Source organism: Oryctolagus cuniculus, chromosome 1 (assembly GCF_964237555.1).
Source record: "Oryctolagus cuniculus chromosome 1, mOryCun1.1, whole genome shotgun sequence".
NCBI classification, from domain to species: Eukaryota; Metazoa; Chordata; class Mammalia; order Lagomorpha; family Leporidae; genus Oryctolagus; species Oryctolagus cuniculus.
The window spans coordinates 19117020-19137424 of NC_091432.1; the positions used below are offsets into that span (position 1 = coordinate 19117020).

A 20405-nucleotide genomic window follows, 5' to 3' on the forward strand; every position below is an offset into this window, starting at 1 on the left:
GATGCTGGCGCTTCAGGCCAGGGCGTTAACCCATTGTGCCACAGCACCGGCCCCAGGATGTTTTTGAGGTTCATCCACATAGAAGTATGTATCAGAATTCCCTTTTATTGCAGGGGAGTATCCCATCGTGTGTGTGTGTGTGTGTGTGTGTATATATATATCAATTTATTTATCTACTGATAGACAGTTGGTTTCTTTTGGGGCTATTGTGAATAGTGCTGTTATAAACACATGTGCACAAGTACTCATTTGAGTACCTATTTTCTGTTCTCGTGGATACATACTTAGGAATAGAATTATGGGGTCATATTATAATTCCATGTTTAACTTCTTATGGAACTGCCAATTTTTCTTCTACAGCAGCTGGACCATTTTGCATTCATCTGCAGAACTTTAAATATATATTGATTTAATAATTTTTTATATTTTAATAAACATGCCAGTGAGCAATTGATAAGAAAAAAAAGACTGGTCTTTTCACTACAGAGTTTAAAAGTTTGGCATAGGTCATTCATTTTCTTTGCTGTTTAATAATACATTCTGAGCCGGCGCCGTGGCTCAATAGGCTAATCCTCCACCTTGCAGCGCCGGCACACCGGGTTCTAGTCCCGGTCGGGGCGCCGGATTCTGTCCTGGTTGCCCCTCTTCCAGGCCAGCTCTCTGCTATGGCCAGGGAGTGCAGTGGAGGATGGCCCAAGTGCTTGGGCCCTGCACCCCATGGGAGACCAGGAAAAGCACCTGGATCCTGGCTCCTGCCATCGGATCAGCGCGGTGCGCCGGCTGCAGCGGCGGCCATTGGAGGGTGAACCAACGGCAAAGGAAGACCTTTCTCTCTGTCTCTCTCTCTCACTGTCCACTCTGCCTATCAAAAAAAAAATAATAATAATAATACATTCTGTGAGCATATCACTATTTATTCATTGTCTTATTGATGAATGTGTGAAGTGTTTTAACTCATGAGCAATATTACTGTGAACATCTTTATGTAGTCTTCTGGCACAATTGGCATCAGTTTCTAGGATGTATTTCTGGAAATGAAGTTGCTGAGTATCATGTTATGTGCATCCTCAGTGTAGATACCATACTGTTTTCCAAACTGTTGTACTTTTTAGCTCTCACTATTGCTATGTGATTATTTGAGTTTCTGCAGATTGTTAAGGATTAACCCCTACTCCAAAATAGATTGTTGTTTCATGCGGATCCTGAAAAATACCATTGAATTCTAATTTTATAATTCATTAGTCTTTGAATATACATACATAAAACATTCCATGGAACAGTTCCTTCATTTTGATGGGAGACAATAAAGTGTAAAGGAAGAGGCATAGACTTAGAATTTTAGTGTAATCTCACTTCCTACCAGTTTTACTTCTTTGGCAAATTACTTAATCTTTGCATATAAAATAGGGAGCCTATATATTTGATATGAGTACACAGTGAGTTAACATGTTTACAAAGTACATTGCACAGCCAGTGTTGTGGTGTAGTAGGTTAAGCAATATGGGTGTCAGTTCGGAACCCAGCTGCCCCACTTCAATGCAGCTCTCTGCTAATGCACCAGGGAAGGCAATGGAAGATGGCTCAAGTGCTTGGGCCCCTGCACCCATGTGGGAGACCTGAAAGATACTCCTGACTCCTGGCTTCAGCCTGGCCCAGCCCCAGCTGTTGTAGTCATTTGGGGAGTGAACCAGCAGATGGAAGATCTCTGTCTCTCCTTCTCTGTCTGTAACTCTGCCATTCAAATAAATAAAAATCTTTAAAAAAAGTTCTTTGCACAATGCCTGATTCATAATAGACACTATCAAAGTCATCTATTAAATACTTGTTGAAAATATAATTTATGTTATGCCAGGACTAGGAATGGAGAGATAAGCAGACCTCTTCTGTTATTTATAATATTGAAAATTGGAAACAATTAAAATGTCAATAAGATTGATAATTATGATACATTTATAAAATGGAGTGTTATGTAGTCTTTAAACATCATTCTCAAATCTGGGAAAATGTAATAAAAAAGCTACAAGAGGACTTTATGTATATGTGTATGTATGTATTTTGAGAGAGAGAACATGCTTCCATCCGCTGATTAATTCTCTCAAGGCTTACAGTGGCCAGAGCTGGGTCAGGCTGAAGTAGGAAGCTGGGAGTTCAATCCAGGTCTCCTACATTGGGTGACAGTAACCCCAGGAGCCCAGTTAATTGAGCCGTATGTACTGCCTCCCTGGGTCTTCATTATCAAGAACCTGAAATCAGGAGCAGAACAGCAAATTGAACTCAGGTACTCAGACATGGAACAGAGCCTTTTTTTTTTTTTTTTTTTTTTTTTTTTTTTGGAAGATTTTATTTATTTGACAGAGTTACAGAGAGAGGGAGAGACAGAGAAAAATGTCTTCCATCTGCTGGTTCACTCCCCAAATGGAGCTGAGCCCATCAGAAGGCAGGAGCTTCTTCTGGGTTTCCCACATGAGTGCAGGAGCCTGAGGATTTGAGCCATCTTCTACTGCTTTCCCAGGCCATAGCAGAGAGCTGGATTGGAAGAGGAGCAGCTGGGACACAAACTTGTGCCCATATGGGATGCTGGCACTGCAGACAGAGGCTTAACCCACTACTCCACAGCACCAGACCTGGAACAGAGATATCTTAACCACTAGGCCAAACTCCTACCCCATCCTTATCTATTTTCAAGTTACTAGATTTTCTGCAATTAACAGATTATTTTGTAATCAGAAAATAATGTTATCTAAAGGAGTATAGCATAAATTTGTTGAAGGAATGTTAACTGTAAAACTCATTAAAGGATTTAAATATAAAGAATACTTATAAAGGAATCGTTTATTTAGAGTTTTTTATTACTCTGAGAGTTAGTTTTGCTAATGGGCAGTTAGGTAAGTTCCCTGTTGCAGTAAAAAAAAAGGTGAAAGGCACTTTTAAGACGCTTATTCCTGAGAACTGCCTTCAAATGCACTTGGCTTCAGGAACACATAGATGTCTATCAGAGATAGAACATATAGTGCTCCCAGACCCCCATGATAAGCAATGAAACCCACTGTTTGCTGATTAGACAATAATTTCTATCCCTATCTTCCTGAGTGACTGATAATTCCTGCCTATGAAGACCAATCAAAAGTGTGTATTTAGACATAGCTTGAATACTTTAATCAATCAAAAACAACACAATCTTTTTTGGTACCATTTTATGTGATAAAAGAGCCTGCACTAAGTGGTGTACCAGGTTAGGCTGCTGCCTGCCGTGCCAGCATCCCATGTGGGCGCTGATTCTAGTCCCTGCTGCTCCACTTCATATCCAGCTCCCTTCTAGTGTGCCTGGGAAGGCAGCATATAAGATGGCCCAGGCTTGGGTCCCTGCCACTCACAAGGGGGACATGACAAAGCTCCTGGCGCCCAGCTTCTGCTTGGTCCAGCCCTGGCCATTGGCGCCATTTAGGGAGTAGGCCAGCATGAAAGATCTCTCTCTGCCTCTGTAACTCTTTCAAATAAATAAACAAAAATCTTAAAAAAAAAAAAAAAAAAAGGCTATGCTTTGCCAACCGTGCAGGCAACTCCTCCCTTGAGGGCCCCTGCTTGCTTGCTTGCTTGCTTGCTTTTTTTTTTTTTTTAACACTTATTTATTTATTTGAAAGAGTTACACAGAGAAAGGAGAGGCAGAGAGAGAGTGAGAGAGAGGTCTTCCATCCGATGGTTCATTCCCCAATTGGCCGCAATGGAATGGGTTGCAACGGGCAGAGCTGCGCTGATGCAAAGCCAGGAGCCAGGAGCTTCCTCTGGGTCTCCCATGCAGGTGCACTGGCCTAAAGACTTGGGCCATCTTCTACTGCATTCCCAGACCATAGCAGAGAGCTAGATCAGAAGAGGAATAGTCGGGACTAGAACCGGTGCCCATATGGGATGCTTCAGACCAGAGTGTTAACCTACTGCACCACAGCGCTGGCCTCAAGGGCCCCTGCTCTAAATAAAGCCTTCTCTTCTGCTCACTCTTGTTGTCTGTGTGGAAATTCCTCTTTGTCCAGAACTGACATTGTCCTCCAGCTGTAACACTACTTCATATATAGGGTCATATTTATTAGAATTAGGTAGAAAGCTAGGTGATGTTGAAATTTTTTAAGACTTATTTTTCGGCCGGCGCCGTGGCTCAATGGGCTAATCCTCCGCCTTGCGGCGCTGGCACACCGGGTTCTAGTCCCTGTGGGGCCGCCGGATTCTGTCCCGATTGCCCTTCTTCCAGGCCAGCTCTCTGCTGTGGCCCAGGAGTGCAGTGGAGGATGGCCCAAGCGTTTGGGCCCTGCACCCGTATGGGAGACCAGGAAAAGCACTTGGCTCCTGGCTTCGGATTGGCACAGTGCGCCGGCCGTGGCGGCCTTTGGAGGGTGAACCAACGGTAAAGGAAGACAATTCTCTCTGTCTCTCTCTCTCTCTCACTGTCCACTCTGCCTGTCAAAAATAAAATAAATTAAAAAAAAAGACTTATTTTTTATTTGAAAGGCAGAGTTATGAAGAGGCAGAGAGTGAGAGAGAGGAAAGGAGGAAGGGAAGGAGGGAGGGAGAAATCTTCCATCTGCTGATTCACTCCCCAAATGGCTGCAGTAGCACAAGCTGGGCCAATCTGAAGCCGGGAGCAGAATCTTCTTCCTGGTCTCCCACATGGGTACAGGAGCCCAAGGACTTGGAACATCTTCCTCTGCTTTTTCAGGCACATTAGCAGGGAGCTCAATCCAGAGTAGAGCATCCAGGACTCAAACTGGCACCCACAGGCGATACTAGCACTGCAGGCAATGGCTTTACTTGCTATGCCACAGTGCCAGCCTCTCTATAAGGAATTTTAGGTAAATAGTTAAAAATCAGGCTTTCTTGGAAACTTTTGAAAAAACCTTTGCTTGTATCTATCTTGTAGATTTAATTTGTAGATATTTATTTTAAAAAATTTTTTAAAGATTTTGTTTATTTATTTGAGAGGTAGAGTTACAGATAGTGGGAGGGAGAGACGAGAGAAAGGTCTTCCTTCTGTTGGTTCACTCCCCAGTTGGCTGCAACGGCTGGAGCTGCACCAATCCAAAGCCAGGAGCCAGGAGCTTCCTCCGGGTCTCCCACGCGGGTGCAGGGGCCCAAGGACTTGGGCCATCTTCTACTGCCTTCCCAGGCCACAGCAGAGAGCTGGATTGGAAGAGGAGCAGCCGGGGCTAGAACCAGTGCCCATATGGGTTGCTAGTGCCACGGCGCCAGCTCCTCATTTGTAGATATTTTAAAAATCTTCTGTTAATGGAGTCAAATGAGCATCTGATCAGTGACCCACAAGCTTATTTCTTAATGGCGTGTGCTTGATGAAATGATCTCAAAAAGTCATTTCGTCTTAGAAAAAAAAAAACTGCTTGATTACTACAGTTAATAAGTGTCTACTTTTATCTCTCCAGGAAATACTCTTAATTCTGAGGAGAAGCTGGAAGCACAATGGGAGATGACAGTGAATGGTTGAAACTGCCAGTTGATCAGAAATGTGAACACAAGGTGAGACTTGTCTGGAACTCCAATTTCAATGTCATTGGCTTGTTTCATCATCAGTTAATACTTCTTACTTAGGAGCATTGAAAATATTGGCAGTTTCAAAAACAGATTTTGAAGCTTTGTTAAATGTTGTTTTTTGTCATTGAAAATTGGTGGGTTGCTCTAGCTCAATTAAATGTTATTCTGAATCTCAAAAGAATTCAGGGAAGGAAGATAAATGAGTATTAGTAATGTGAAAAACCATTTGTAGCTATAAAAAGTGACTACCTACCTAATTCCATCACCTCCTGCTACAGGTCAGTATACTTAGCTAATTGCTTAGTAGTACTTCATTGTAAAGAAACTCTTATTTGGAGGTATATTCTGAACTTGTACTTAGAATCCCTGTATTTTTTGAGTTCACTTATCTATGTAGTCTGTAGTCTAGCTAGTCACCAGAATTACCAGTATATCATTATTTACTTACTGGGTGTCTTTTAAAATTATCTTTTTTTCCCCAATTATTTAAAAATTTCTTGCATTTTTAATTATTTTTAAAACAAATATCTACCAGTTAGGAGATTTTACAATTTCAGTCTCTTTTTTTTTTTGTAAAATTTATTCTACACTTTAAGTTCTCATATTAACTATTTTGTGTTCTTCACAGTTCTTTTATTTATTCATTTATTTATTTTTTTTAAAGATCTGTTTGTTTATTTGGAAGTCAGAGTTACACAGAGGCAGGAGAGGCAGAGAGAGGGAGAGGGGTCTTCCTTAATTGGCCACAACGGCCGGAGCTGCGCTGATCCGAAGCCAGGAGCTAGGAGCTTTCTTCAGGGCTTCCCATGCGGGTACAGGGGTCCAAGGACTTGGGCCATTTTCTGCCGCTTCCCCAGGCCTTAGCAGAGTACTGGATCAGAAATGGAGCAGCTGGGATTCAAACCAGTGTCCATATGGGATGCTGGCTCTGCAGGCGGTTGCTTTACGTGCTCTGCCATGGTGCCAGCCCCTATGTATTTATTTATTTGCTTTTTATTTATTTATTTATTTTTTTGACAGGCAGAGTGGACAGTGAGAGAGAGAGAGACAGAGAGAAAGATCTTCCTTTTCCATTGGTTCACCACCCAGTGGCCGCTGTGGCCAGCACACCGCGCTGATCCGAAGCTAGGAGCCAGGTGCTTCTCCTGGTCTCCCATGCGAGTGCAGGGCCCAAGGACTCGGGCCATCCTCCACTGCACTCCCTGGCCACAGCAGAGAGCTGGCCTGGAAGAGGAGCGACCTGGACAGAATCTGGCGCCCCGACCGGGACTAGAACCCGGTGTGCCGTCACCGTAGGTGGAGGATTAGCCTATTGAGCCACGACGCCAGCCTCCCTATGTATTTATTTTTAAAGATTTATTTATTTATTTTAAAAGTCTGAGTTACACAGAGATAAATAGGTCGTCTATCCACTGCATCACACCCCAGATGGCCACAATGGACGGGGCTGGGCCAGGCGAAACCAGGTGCCAGGAGCTTCATCCGGATCTTTCACATGGGTGCCTAAGCACTTAGGTCATCCTCCACTGAGTTCCCAGCAGGGAGCTGGATTGGAAGTGGAGCAGCTGGGACTCAAACTGGCGTCCATATGAGATGCCAGCAGATGCCCGCTATGCCATAATGCCAGCCTGCAGTGCTAGCATCCCATGTGGGCTCTGATTCATGTTCTGGCTGCTCCACTTCTGATCCAGCTCCCTGCTAATGCACCTGGGAAAGCAGTGAAGTATGGCCCAAGTGCTCGTTCCCCTGCATCCACATGGGAGACCCGGAAGAAGCTCTTGGCTCCTGGCTTTGGATCAGCCCAGCGCCAGCTGTTGCGGCCATTTAGGGAGTGAACCAGCTAGTGGAAGATCTCTCTCTTTCCCTCTTTCTGTAACTCTGTCTTTCAAATAAATAAATAAATCTTTAAAAAAAAAAAAAAGATTGTTGTGAATCTTCACTATTCAAAGTTAATGGTTGTTGATTGCTAAAAATGCAAGCTAGGTTAACTGACATGGTTTTATACCTTTTTTTCCCCCAAAAGAAACTGTTCATTTAATGAGTACAAATTTCATGAGTACAACTTTAGGACTAGAGTGATTCTTCCTATCATACCCACCCTCCCATTCATATTCCTACCCTCCTCCTGCCTCTCCCATTCCCAGTCCCATTCTCCATTAAGGGAAAAAAAAGGTTCCTTGACAATCAAGACAAGGGCTATTCAAGTTACTGCTTTCAAAGTGTCAATTTCACTTCTACAGATTTCCTTTTAGGTACTCTATTAGTTATCACAGATCAGGGATAACATTCAGTATTTGTCCCTTTGTGACTGGCTTATTTCACTGAGTATGGTATTTTCCAGATTGATTTTTTTTTCAGATTATTTATTTATTTGAAAGTCAGTTACAGAGAGAGATGGAGAGATAGAGAGAGAGAGAGAGAGGTCTTCCATCCGCGGGTTCACTCCCCAATTGGCCGCAACGGCCAGAGGTGTGCTGATCCAAAGCCAGGAGCCAGGAGCTTCTTCTGGGTCTCCCACAGGGGTGCAGGGGTCTCAGGACTTGGGCCATCTTTTACTGATTTCCCAGGCCACGGCAGAGAGCCAGGTAGGAAGTGGAGCAGCTGGGAGTCGAACTAGTGCCTATATGGGATGCCAGCAGTGTAGGTGGCAGCCTTACCTGCTACGCCGCAGGCCTGGCCCCCCAGATTTGGTTTTCTACTTTGTACCTATGAAGGATAGAAATTTGGAGGCTAGGTCCTGTATCTTCCCCAGGACCATTCTTTTAACCTAATTAATAAATTAGCTGAATATCAATAATCAGTATGTTATCTCTTCAGATAAAATCAGATTAACCGTGAGCAAGTTAGATTTTTTTAATTAGCATAGAAATTATTGGTGTATATTAAACTGCAGCAAAACAAATGTGGGAGAGATTTTTAGAACTTTCTTTTTCACTGAAGGGGGAAGACAGAATAGATGGATCGCTTGAAGAGTTCCTAATTTTTGGTTGCCATGTGCTAAGAGATTTTTAATCTAGTGTGATTTGGTGGATTTTCTTTTTGACAGACAGAGTGGACAGTGAGAGAGAGAGACAGAGAGAAAGGTCTTCCTTTGCCGTTGGTTCACCCTCCAATGGCCGCCGCGGCCGGCGCGCTGCGGCCCGCGCACCGTGCTGATCCGATGGCAGGAGCCAGGTACTTCTCCTGGTCTCCCATGGGGTGCAGGGCCCAAGTACCTGGGCCACCCTCCACTGTACTCCCTGGCCACAGCAGAGAGCTGGCTTGGAAGAGGGGCAACCGGGACAGAATCCGGCGCCCCGACCGGGACTAGAACCCAGTGTGCCGGCACCGCAAGGCGGAGGATTAGCCTAGTGAGCCGCGGCACTGGCGGATTTTTTTTTTTCTATTTGTGTCTGTTGAGCATTTATTTGTTTTTGAAACTTAGAAAATGGACACGTCAAATCTGGATTAAATGATTAAAAATGAACAATTTATGATTATAATTTATTCTACTCTTTTGATCTAATTACTCCAGTTCTGCAGAATGTGTAATGCCTTCTTTATGAGTGCCTAAAAGCATCATGTAGTGGGGTAGACAGCTTTCTTTTCTTAGAAACAAAAGCGTGGGGCCGGCACTATGAAGCAATGTGTTAATGCTCTGGCCTGAAGCGCTGGCAACCCATGTGGGCGCTGGTTCGAGACCCAGCTACTCCTCTTCCAATCCAGCTCTGTGCTGTGGCCTGGGAAAGCAGTAGAAGATGGCCCAAGTCCTTGGGCCCCTGCACCCACGTGGAAGACCCAGAGGAAGCTCCTAGCTCCTGGCTTCGGATTGGCGAAGCTCTGGCTGTTGAGGCCAACTGGGGAGTGAACCATCAGATGGAAGACCTCTCTCTCTCTCTGCCTCTCCTCTCTCTGTGTAACTTTCAAATAAATTAATAAATCTTTTAAAAATAACAGAAGCATTTTCTTTTCTTTTCCTTTTTTAAGATTTATTTTATTTATTTGAAAGAGTTATAGAGAGGTAAAGACAGAGAGAGAGAGAGGTCTTCCATCCAATGGTTCACTCCCTAGATGGCCGCAACCACCAGAGCTGCGCCAATCCGAAGCCAAGAGCCAGGAGCTTCCTCTGGGTCTCCTATGTGGGTGCCGTCCTCTACTGCTATCCCATAGCAGAGAGATAGATAGGAAGAGGAGCAGCCAGGACTAAACCGGTGCCCATGTGGGATGCCGGCATTTCAGGCCAGGGCGTTAACCCGCTGCGCCACAGCGTCAGCCCCAGGTTGTCACATCTTTAATGCTGTATCATAAAGCAATAACTACTCCAATTGGGACTCCAAATTGGATTGCTGGTGTCACAAGTGATGGTTTAACTCACTCTACCACAATGCCAGCCAGTCCTGGCCTGTTATAAATTTTACATGACCTTGCCAGAGTGTCATCAATATTAAACGTTTGTAAGAAGTTTAGTGGATAATCTTTTTTGAAAACTAAGTTTATTTAAACTTTCTTATTTCAGTCATGGAGTTCTTTGTTCATATTTGTTGGTATAGGATATTAATTTTACTGACCTACCCCAAAATCACAGTAGATTATAATATCATTAAATTTTGTTTTGTTTCAAAATATTACTTTTCTTTTAGCTATGGAAAGCAAGGTTAAGTGGATATGAAGAGGCCCTGAAGATCTTCCAGAAAATAAAAGATGAAAAAAGCCCAGAATGGTCCAAATATTTAGGACTGATTAAAAAATTTGTCACTGATTCCAATGCAGTGGTTCAATTGAAAGGATTAGAAGCTGCACTTGTTTATGTTGAAAATGCCCATGTAGCAGGAAAGTAAGTAACTTTTTTCCAACTATTCTGGTAAAAACCCATCTAATGCTAAAGATACTAAATTATGTATACCTATAGTTTGCTGTCCTTTGTTATTAGCAGTTTCAACATGTATTAATCTTCTTGCTTTTATAGATACTTATTCTTCATTGAGTCTCTACTAATCTAATCTAAGTGGTGCATGAGATTGCTACAGATAGGTAAATTAAATTAAACCTTAAATTTTTACCTTGAGGTTTGATGAACAAGTGATTTTCCTTTTGAGCTTTTTGTATGGGAATTATTCTAAACCAAAAAGAAAAGCCTTTAATAACTCTTAGAAGAAAATCAGGTTGTTGACAAAGGAATTATCAGAATTTGACCAAGGGCAGGAAAGATGGGGAAATGTTTAATGGGTACTGATATAGTTAGATAGGAGTAAGAAGTTCTGGTGTTCTTTTGCACAGTAGAGTGATTATAGATAATGATGTACTGTATATTTCTTTTTAAAAAATTAAAAGGATTTTCAGTGTTTTCATTATACAGAAATGTTAAATGTTGGAGGAGATAGATGTTGTTTTACCCTGATTGGACATTATCCAATATATGTATGTATGTATATATGTGAAACATTACATGGTACCCCATAAACATATACAATTTTATGTCAATTGAAAAAAATTTTTTTTTTCCAGGCAGAGTTACAGAGAGAGAGAGACAGAGAGAGAGTTATAGACAGTGAGAGACAGAGAGAAAGGTCTTCCTTCTGTTGGTTCAGTCCCCCAATGCCCGCTATGGCCGGCGCTGCGTCGATCCGAAGCCAGGAGCCGGGTACTTCCTCCTGATCTCCTGTGCGGGTGCAGGGACCCAAGTATTTGGGCCATCCTCTGCTGCCCTCCCAGGCTATAGCAGAGAGCTGGACTGGAAGAGGAGCAACTGGGACACTAGAACCCCGGGGTGCCGGCGCCACAGGTGGAGGATTAGCCAAGTAAGCCAGGGCGCCAGCCCAGTCAATTAAAATTTTTAACAATTATTTTTAAAAAGTAGAAAGACATACAAAGAATCTCATAAAGACATTGAGCATTACAAAACTTTTTTTTTTTTGGAAAAAGGTTCCTAGATAGATGATCTTGAGATCAGTTTTCTGTTATTAGATTATTTTTCAGTTATTAGACATTTTTATCTTGAAAGAGGTAATGCTACCTAAGTAAATCCTGTGACTCCTGACCTGTTTGACTTGAGCTTTGGATCAGCCACCCCACTCTCCTAAACTTCATAAACCTCGTTTTTCTAACTCTAGTCTTTGTATTGAAAGGAACCTTCTAAACAACAACCAGAAATGTTAAATTATTGACTTAATTGCATAAAAAATATGTGCTTTAACTTACTTAAGATTATTCTAGTAAAGTTAATCATTTGACAGTTTGATTAACCATAATCACCATTAATGAAACCATTACTCTTTAATTTCATTTTTCTTCTGATACCAGAAATTTTTTTTTTTTTCCTGACAGGTAGAGTGGACAGTGAGAGAGAGAGACAGAGAGAAAGGTCTTCCTTTACCAATGGTTCACCCTCCAATGGCTGCTGCAGCCGGCGCACCGCGTTGATTCGAAGCCAGGAGCCAGGTGCTTCTCCTGGTTTCCCATGCAGTGCAGGGCCCAAGGACCTGGGCCATCTTCCACTGCACTCCCGGGGCACAGCAGAGAGCTGGCCTGGAAGAGGGGCACCTGGGACAGAATCCGGTGCCCCGACCAGGACTACAACCCGGTGTGCCAGTGCTGCAGGCGGAGGATTAGCCTAGTGAGCCACAGTGCCAGCACATGTTTTTTTGACAAATGTAATGTGTAATCGTAACCCACTCAATCCTTAGTAATATAGTAATTCCCAGTAATCCAGACTTTAATTTAGAAGTGATTTGAAGTACTTAACTTACTTGTAAAGGAGTCAAGAGCCATCTTTTGTTATTAAAAATATCCTTTCTCTCTGAAGAAATTGTCGTAAGAAATTTTTAAAATGACTTTAATTTTTTTTCCAAAAAGCAAGCACTCTGTAATTCTGTTTTGGTAATTTATACACATTTATCTGTGTGTGTGTTTGTGTGTGTGTGTGTGTGGTGCATGGTGCATGCTTATTTAACATCTAGAAGGATGGATATCAAAAAATTTACAATAACTTTTTTTGGATTATGAGATTTTAAAAGATTTTTGCTGATTTGAATTCCGCATTTATAAACTCAAACCTTGTCAGGTGTGACATGTCTTAAACTTTTATACTATACACAAATTTTTAAAAATTTTTTAAATGGATTTTAAAATTAGAAACTCATTTGCTTTATATGTTAGCAATTATAAAATTACTACTACACTCCATTCCATGACCTGTCTCCAACCCTTTCTATAGTTTTTGTGTATGATGGTGGTTGTTTATATTACAGAACCACAGGAGAAGTTGTGTCAGGTGTTGTGAGTAAAGTGTTCAACCAGCCCAAGGCGAAAGCCAAGGAGCTCGGCATAGAGATTTGTCTCATGTACATAGAAATTGAGAAAGCAGAGGCTGTGCAAGAAGAGCTCTTAAAAGGCCTGGACAATAAGAACCCCAAGATTGTAGTGGCCTGTATAGAGACACTGAGGAAAGCCTTAAGGTAAGACTCTTTTGTTAGTTTTAGTTAACTAGAGTGTTTTGATTGAGTTTGGGTTCCTGGTTTTAACAGGAATGAAAACTGTTGAACATGACTTGGCATGCCACAACAACCAGGACAGTGACCTAGAGAAGGTCTTTGTTTTGAGTAATTTTAGCCTTAAGTGTGTCATGAGAATTTATTTATTTGAAAGAGTTACAGAGAGAGAGAGAGAGAGAGATATCTTCTATCTGCTAGTTCTCTCCCCAAATGACTGCAACAGCCGGAGCTGGACCAATCCGAAGTTGGGAGCCAGGAGCTTCTTTGAGGTCTCTCACGTAGATGCAGGGTCCCAAACACTTGGGCCATCCTCTGTTGCCTTTCCCAGCCCATTAGCAGAAAGCTGGATTGAGTGAAGCAGCCAGGACTCAAGCTGGCACCCATACCAGCTGTTGGCATTGCAAGCGCTGGCTTTACTAGCTCCACCATGTTGCTTTATATATATATATATATATATATATATATATATATATATATATATATATATGTAAATCCATTTCTAATTAAGATGAGCAAGGAATGTTACTAATGTGTTTTCAGATTAAGTGTTGGCTGGTAGGTAGAAAAACACTCCTCAGAGTATTTAAGCAGTTTTCTCTTGATATGCTCAAGCATAGATTTATATACTTTAAAATGTTGGCTAAAGGCATTGTTTATTGCCTAAGAAAACCTTTATTTTAGATGCCTTCTTAGTAAAGTAGAAGCACATGCTACATGCTTTTAAACAGCAGAGCAACAGCAAATAGAAAATAACTTATTCTTATGTAAGAGTTGTTAGGGGTTGAAGTTTTTCATGAATGGAATCTCTTTCAGGAACAAGTGCCTGTAATTTGCTATGGAACTCTGAATTAAACAAATCAGTAGTTTGTTCTGATTTGGCAGACCCTCTAATCTGATATCCTGTTCTCATTGCTATCCACATGAGATACTTCAGAAAGCAGCTCCAGTGAAATCCCAACAGTGAAGAGCATCCCAGCTCAACTCTGTAATTTGCTCTGTGACCTACATCTTGGGAAAGCTGGTTTCTTTTGTTTATTTTATGTGAAAATTTGGTAATTCTTGAAGTTTGTCTCTCATGTGGTTCATTATATTCTTTTATAAAATTTGACTTTCATTTAGATTCTTGTGATAAAAATTTTCCTTATTTCTGTGTATTACGGCGTTACAGGCATGTGTTTCTATGAGCAATGTGTAGTGCACTCATTGCATCATCTTAGAAATTTAGTGAATTGGGGGCCAGCACTGTGGCATAGTACGCTATTCCCCCACCTTTGGCACCTGCATCCCATAAGGGTGCCATTTCAAGTCCCGGCTGCTCTTATGATCCAGCCCTCTTCTATGGCCTGGGAAAGGAGTAGGTGATGGTTCAAGTCCTTGGGCCCCTGCACCCATGTGGGACATTCAGAAGAAACACCTGGCTCCTAACTTCAGATCTACCCTATCGCTTCTCAGCCCTTTGGCTAAGATCAAGTGCAGATCTACCCAGCTCCGGACGTTGTAGCCATTTGGGGAATGAACCAGCAGATGGAAAACCTTTCTCTCTACCTCTCTCTCTGTAAATCAGTCTCTCGAATAAATAAGTAAAATCTTTAACAAAAGAAAAGAAATTTAGTGAATTCACATAGTTATCAATAGTCTTGTTCTATCCTTAGTAATAGCTCTTTTTAAAAAATATTTGTGTATTTATTTATTTGAAAGGCAGAGTTAGAGAGAAAAAGAAACAGAAAAAGGTCTTTTCATCTGCTGGTTCAGTCCCTAGATGGCCACAACAACCAGGGCTGGGCTGAAACCAGGAGTCTGGAACTCCATCTGAGTCTTCCTCTATGGGTGGCAGGAGTCCAAGTACTTGGGCTATCTTCAACCTTCACAGGTATATAAGTGGAGAGTTGGATCAGAAATGGAGCAACCAAGACTCGAACTGGTGCTCATATGGAATGCTGACATCACAGGCAGTGGCTTGATCTGTACCACAATACTGGCACCTTTAGTAATGTTTTAATAAAGATATGTGTTATATTGTGGCCGACATTGTGGTGTAGCAGTTAAAGCTGCCGCTTGTGATGCCGGCATCCCATATGGGTGCCGATTTGAGACCTGGCTGTTCCGCTTCTGATCCAGCTCCCTGCTGATGTGCTGTGAGGATAGAGAATAAAGGCCCAAGTGCTTGGGCCCTGGGAAATGAAGAAGCTCCTGACTCCTGGCTTCAGCCTGGCCCAGCCCCAGCCATTGTGGCCATTTGGCGAGCGACCAGTGGATAGAAAATCTCTCTCTCTCTCCCCTTTTCTCCCCCTGACTCTTTTTCCCTGTATAACTCTGACTTTCAAATAAATAATTAAATCTTATATATATATATATATATATATTATATATATATATATATAATATATATATAGGGGCCGTTGCTGTGGTGTAGTGGGTGAAGCCACTGCCTGCAGTGCTGGCATCCCATATGGGCACCAATTCGAGTCCCGGCTGCTCTACTTCCAATCCACTTCTCTGCTATGGCCTGGGAAAGCAGTGGAAGATGGCCCAAGTCCTGTACCCACTCGGGAGACCTGGAAGAAGCTACTGGATCCTGGTTTTGGATTGGTGCAGGTCCAGCCATTGAGGCCTTTTGGAGAGTGAACCAGCAGATCGAAGACTTCTCTCTTTCGGCTCTGCCTCTCTGTAACTTTGCCTTTCAGAGAAATAAATAAATCTTTAATATACACACATGCAAACACACATATACACACAAGTTTTTTTTTTGTTTTGTTTTGTGTTTTTTTTTTTTTTTTTTTTTTTTTACCTGTAATCTCCAGATGGCCGCAACAGCCAGGACTGGGCCAGGCCAAAGCCAGGAGCCAGGAGCTTCTTCTGGGACTACCACGTGGGTATCAGGGCCCCCAAACACTTGGGCCATCTTTTGTTGCTTTTCTCAGGCCATTAGCTGAGAACTGGATTGGAAGTAGAGCAGCTGGGACACAAATTAATGCCCATATGCGATGCCAGTGTCACAGGTGGAGGCTTTACCCACTGTACCACAGAGCCATCCTTTTCCTTTAGTCTTTTTTGTTTTTTTTTTTTTTTTTTTTAAGATTTATTTATTCTTTGAAAGTCAGAGTTACACAGAGAGAGGAGAGGCAAAGAGAGAGGTCTTCCATCTGATGGTTCACTCCCCAATTGGCTGCAACAGCCAGAGCTGTACCGATCTGAAGCTAGGAGCCAGGAGCGTCCTCTGGGGCTCCCATGTGGGTACAGGGGCCCAAGGAGTTGGGCCATCCTCCACTGCCTTCCCAAGCCATAGCAGAGAACTGGATTGGAAGAGGAGCAGCTGGGACCAGAACCGGTGTCCATATGGGATGCCGGCACTTCAGGCCAGAGCGTTAACCTGTGGAGTCACAGTGCTAGCCCCTTCCTTCAGTCTTAAAGGTTAGCTGAGCCAAGTTAAAATGTCCCTTTCTAATAAAATACAGTGCATTTTTTTCTTTTATTATTATTTTTTTGACAGGCAGAGTGGACAGTGAGAGAGAGAGAGAGAGAGAAAGGTCTTCCCTTGCCGTTGGTTCACCCTCCAATGGCCGCTGCAGTCGGCGCGCTGCAGCCGGCACACCGCGCTGATCCAATGGCAGGAGCCAGGTACTTCTCCTGGTCTCCCATGGGGTGCAGGGCCCAAGTACTTGGGCCATCCTCCACTGCACTCCCTGGCCACAGCAGAGAGCTGGCCTGGAAGAGGGGCAACCGGGACAGAATCCGGCGCCCCGACCGGGACTAGAACCCGGTGTGCTGGTGCCGCTAGGCGGAGGATTAGCCTAGTAAGCCGCGGCACCGGCCAAAATACAGTGCATTTTAAAGGAAATCTTAGAAGTGATCTGTTTTTCACTTTATGATATCTATACTTTAACAGCACAAAGCCAGGTGTGTTATAAAAATCACTTTCTAGGAAAGTCTATAAGCAGTCTTCTTTAATCTCTTGAAGTAGAGCTTATTTTTGAATCGTTTTGTGCATTTGTGTGAATGTAGACAAATGTACACATTAGATAATAGGTAAATGACATATTTGAAGTCCTACTACTAACATAGATTTTCATTGTTCTTTCATAACCAAATCCTTCCTGCTCCAGAATTTGTTGTTCAGATACATTAGCAGTGGTATCAGAAAGATAAAATTAGCCAGTTGGGAACTTGAAAATACAATATGTGACAGAAATATAAGAATAAAAAAGTTATCTCTTTAAATGAAGTTAGAATGCAACTGTTGGGGCCAGCGCTGTGGCACAGTGGGTTAAAGCCCCAGATTGCAACACCAGCATTCCATATGGGCACCAGTTCTAGTCCCAGCTGCTCCACTTCCAATCCAGCTTTCTGCTGTGGCCTGGGAAAGCAGTATAGGATGGCCCAAGTCCTTGGGCCCCTGCACCCACGTAGGAGACCCGGAAGAGGCTCTTGGATCCTGGCTTTGGATCAGCTCAGGTCTGGCCATTGCAGCCACTTGGGGAGTGAACCAGCCGGTAGAAGACACCTCTCTCTCTCTCTCTTTCTTTCTTTCTCTGTCTCTCTCTCTCTGTCTTTGCCACTCTATGTAACTCTTTCAAATAAATTAAAAAAAAAATCTTTAAAAAAAAAAAAAAGAATGTAAATGTTTTCCCCATGTTGAACTGAAGCAAGGAGAGATTTAAATTTCCCAGAGTTATAGTATGATAACTGCAAAATCAGGAATGAAACACCTAACTTCCAGGATTCATACATTGAATCACCTTATTTATAGGAGCTATTAAAAGTTCTCATCTAAATTTTTATAAGCCAATTTATTTGCTCATATTTTTAAGCTTTCATATGTATTCACATAAATATTTAATATATTACATGTGTTGATCCTTAATAGGTCTGAGCTGCTCCTCAACTTTTACCTGGAAAGTTTGTTTTAAAGTGATGGTGTTATTTTGGGTCCCAGACATTAAAGAATATTCTGAAGAGAATGACACCTAAATGTATACATGGTTATGAGTTCCAGTTCACTTTCTTTTGCTACCTTAAGAAAACAACCTGTATTACTCTGTTAATATACGGGTATGAAGATGTGTTTGAATGAATGAAAATTACCTCTACCCAAGCACATTGCATGTTGACCATTTTCCCCCCAATATTTTGCTTGTAGTGAATTTGGTTCCAAAATCATCTTGCTGAAGCCAGTTATCAAAGTGTTGCCAAAACTCTTTGAATCTCGAGAGAAGGCTGTTCGAGATGAAGCCAAATTAATTGCTGTGGAGATTTATAGATGGATTCGGGATGCTCTGAGGCCCCCATTACAAAACATAAACTCTGTCCAGGTGAGGCACAGTGTTTTCTGGTTGGCTTTGCATAAGTTTAATATGAAGATACTTCTTTCCTATTGTTATTGATATTCTGTCCTTCCATGTTACTTTTTCCTTTGAAATTTTGAAATCAGTTGATTTTTCTGAACATAGCTAACTTTCTCTGCTGTCACATCGTCCTCTCAGATTAATACTATGCATTCAATGATTCTAACATACTAGTGTTAAATCTATAGCAATTTAAAAGATCCCTTTGTCAGGGCCAGTGTAGCAGGTAAAGCCACTGCTTGCATCACTGACATCCCATACAGGTGCTGCTGATTCATGTCCCTGCTGCTCCACTTCTGATCCAGCTCCTTGCTAACAGCCTGGGAAAAGCAGTGGAAGATGGCTCCAGTGTGTTGGCCCCTGCCACCCACAGGGAGACCTGAATGAAGCTCCTGGCTTCACCCTGATTCAGCCCTGGTCATTGTGGCCATCTAGGGAGTGAACTATTGGATGGAAAATCTCTCTCCCTCTCTGCAACGCTGACATCCAAATAAATAAATAAATAAATAATCACTTTATAATTTTTTTTGGATGGCAGGACTTAACATCTGTTGAATGAAATGAATTTTGTTTTTTTTTTTTTAAATTTATTCATTTATTTACATGGTTCACTTCCCAAATACCCTCAGTGTTCCCTAACTGGGGCAAAAGACAGGAGCCAGAAAGTCAATCCAGTTTTTCCACTTGGATGGCAGGGGACCCAACCACTTGAGCCATCACTGCTACCTTCTAGGGTTCAGGATGAAATGCGTTTTATCTGGCTTTTCATTAAAATTGGTTTTACCCAATTGAACTTACCCAATGAAGCAAATATATCTGAATTAGTGAACTAATGAGAATGTCCTAAAAAGTTGATTTTATTCTTTCTTAGTACTTAAACATATATCTTTAGCATAGTAAAAATAAGTCAGTTTCACTTATGCTACAAAATATATACAATTTAAATTTATCTTTTCTTGTCTGCTCTGTTCAAGCCACATAAATAAGAAATTGTGTCCTAACGTATCAGTCAATATAAATATTAAATATGTCCTCTAATGGCAGAATGTAGATATATCTTAAACATATTTTATGATATTTACAGTTGAAGGAACTAGAAGAGGAATGGGTCAAACTGCCAACAGGTGCTCCCAAACCCAGTCGATTTTTGCGTTCCCAGCAAGAACTAGAAGCTAAACTGGAACAGCAGCAGTCTGCTGGTGGAGATGCTGAGGGAGGTAAGCCAACATTAGACCTTGATTCCAATAAAAATTAGCAAGAACCGGCACTGCCTTAAGTATACATGTTCACTGAACATATTTTGGAGGATTGCCTTTCATAAAACATAGGTTGGATACAGGGTTAATAACTCTGATCCAGTCCATTCACAGCCTTTATAAAATTTTAATACAGAAAGGACTGATGACTGTTTAATAAGTAAAAACCATTCTACCTGGGGATGGGGCTGGTGCTGTGGCATAGTGGGTAAAGCTGCCGCCTGCAGTGCTGGCATCTCATATGGGTGCCAGGTCAAGTCCCAGCTGCTCCACTTCTGATCCAGCTCTCTGTTATGTCCTGGGAAAGCAGTAGAAGATGGCAAAGGTCCTTTCCCCCCGTATCCTCATGGGAGACCTGGAGGAAGCTTCTGGCTTCAGATTGGCGCAGCTCCAGCCATTACGGCCATCTGGGGAGTGGACTGGCGGATAGAAGATCTCTCTCTGTCTCTACCTCTCTCTGTAATTCTGTCTTTCAAATAAACAAATCTTTAAAAAAAAAAAAAGTCTACTCATTCTTAGCTTCGTTTTGTTTTTCTCCTTGAAGGTGGTGATGATGGTGATGAAGTGCCACAGATAGATGCTTATGAGCTTTTGGAAGCAGTAGAAATTCTTTCCAAACTTCCCAAAGACTTTTATGACAAAATAGTGAGTAATGGTTAAATGTCTTTTATTTGTTTAATTCTAAATAAGTATTTGAATATCCTAGAAAATGCATGCCCTCTCTCCTCCTAGTAGAGTTTGTGGCTTCTTCTTTGTTCCTATACTACTTTGTATATATACCTATTAATGGTATCCTTTTACTT

General features: G+C 42.1%; 1 protein-coding gene across 4 annotated transcripts in view; it reads left to right on the top strand.

Moving 5' to 3' along the window:
* CKAP5 (cytoskeleton associated protein 5) overlaps window positions 1-20405 on the top strand; it is a 112662-nt gene that overhangs the window by 29332 nt on the left and 62925 nt on the right. For all 4 annotated transcript variants that reach the window (XM_008270443.4, XM_051826308.2, XM_002709083.5 and 1 more), the window contains exons 2-7: window positions 5427-5520; window positions 10155-10348; window positions 12762-12968; window positions 18142-18313; window positions 19431-19563; window positions 20147-20247. In XM_008270443.4, the coding sequence (XP_008268665.1) occupies window positions 5464-5520; window positions 10155-10348; window positions 12762-12968; window positions 18142-18313; window positions 19431-19563; window positions 20147-20247 (864 nt within the window). In that variant the 5' untranslated portion in view covers window positions 5427-5463. The remainder of the gene's footprint in view (window positions 1-5426; window positions 5521-10154; window positions 10349-12761; window positions 12969-18141; window positions 18314-19430; window positions 19564-20146; window positions 20248-20405) is intronic.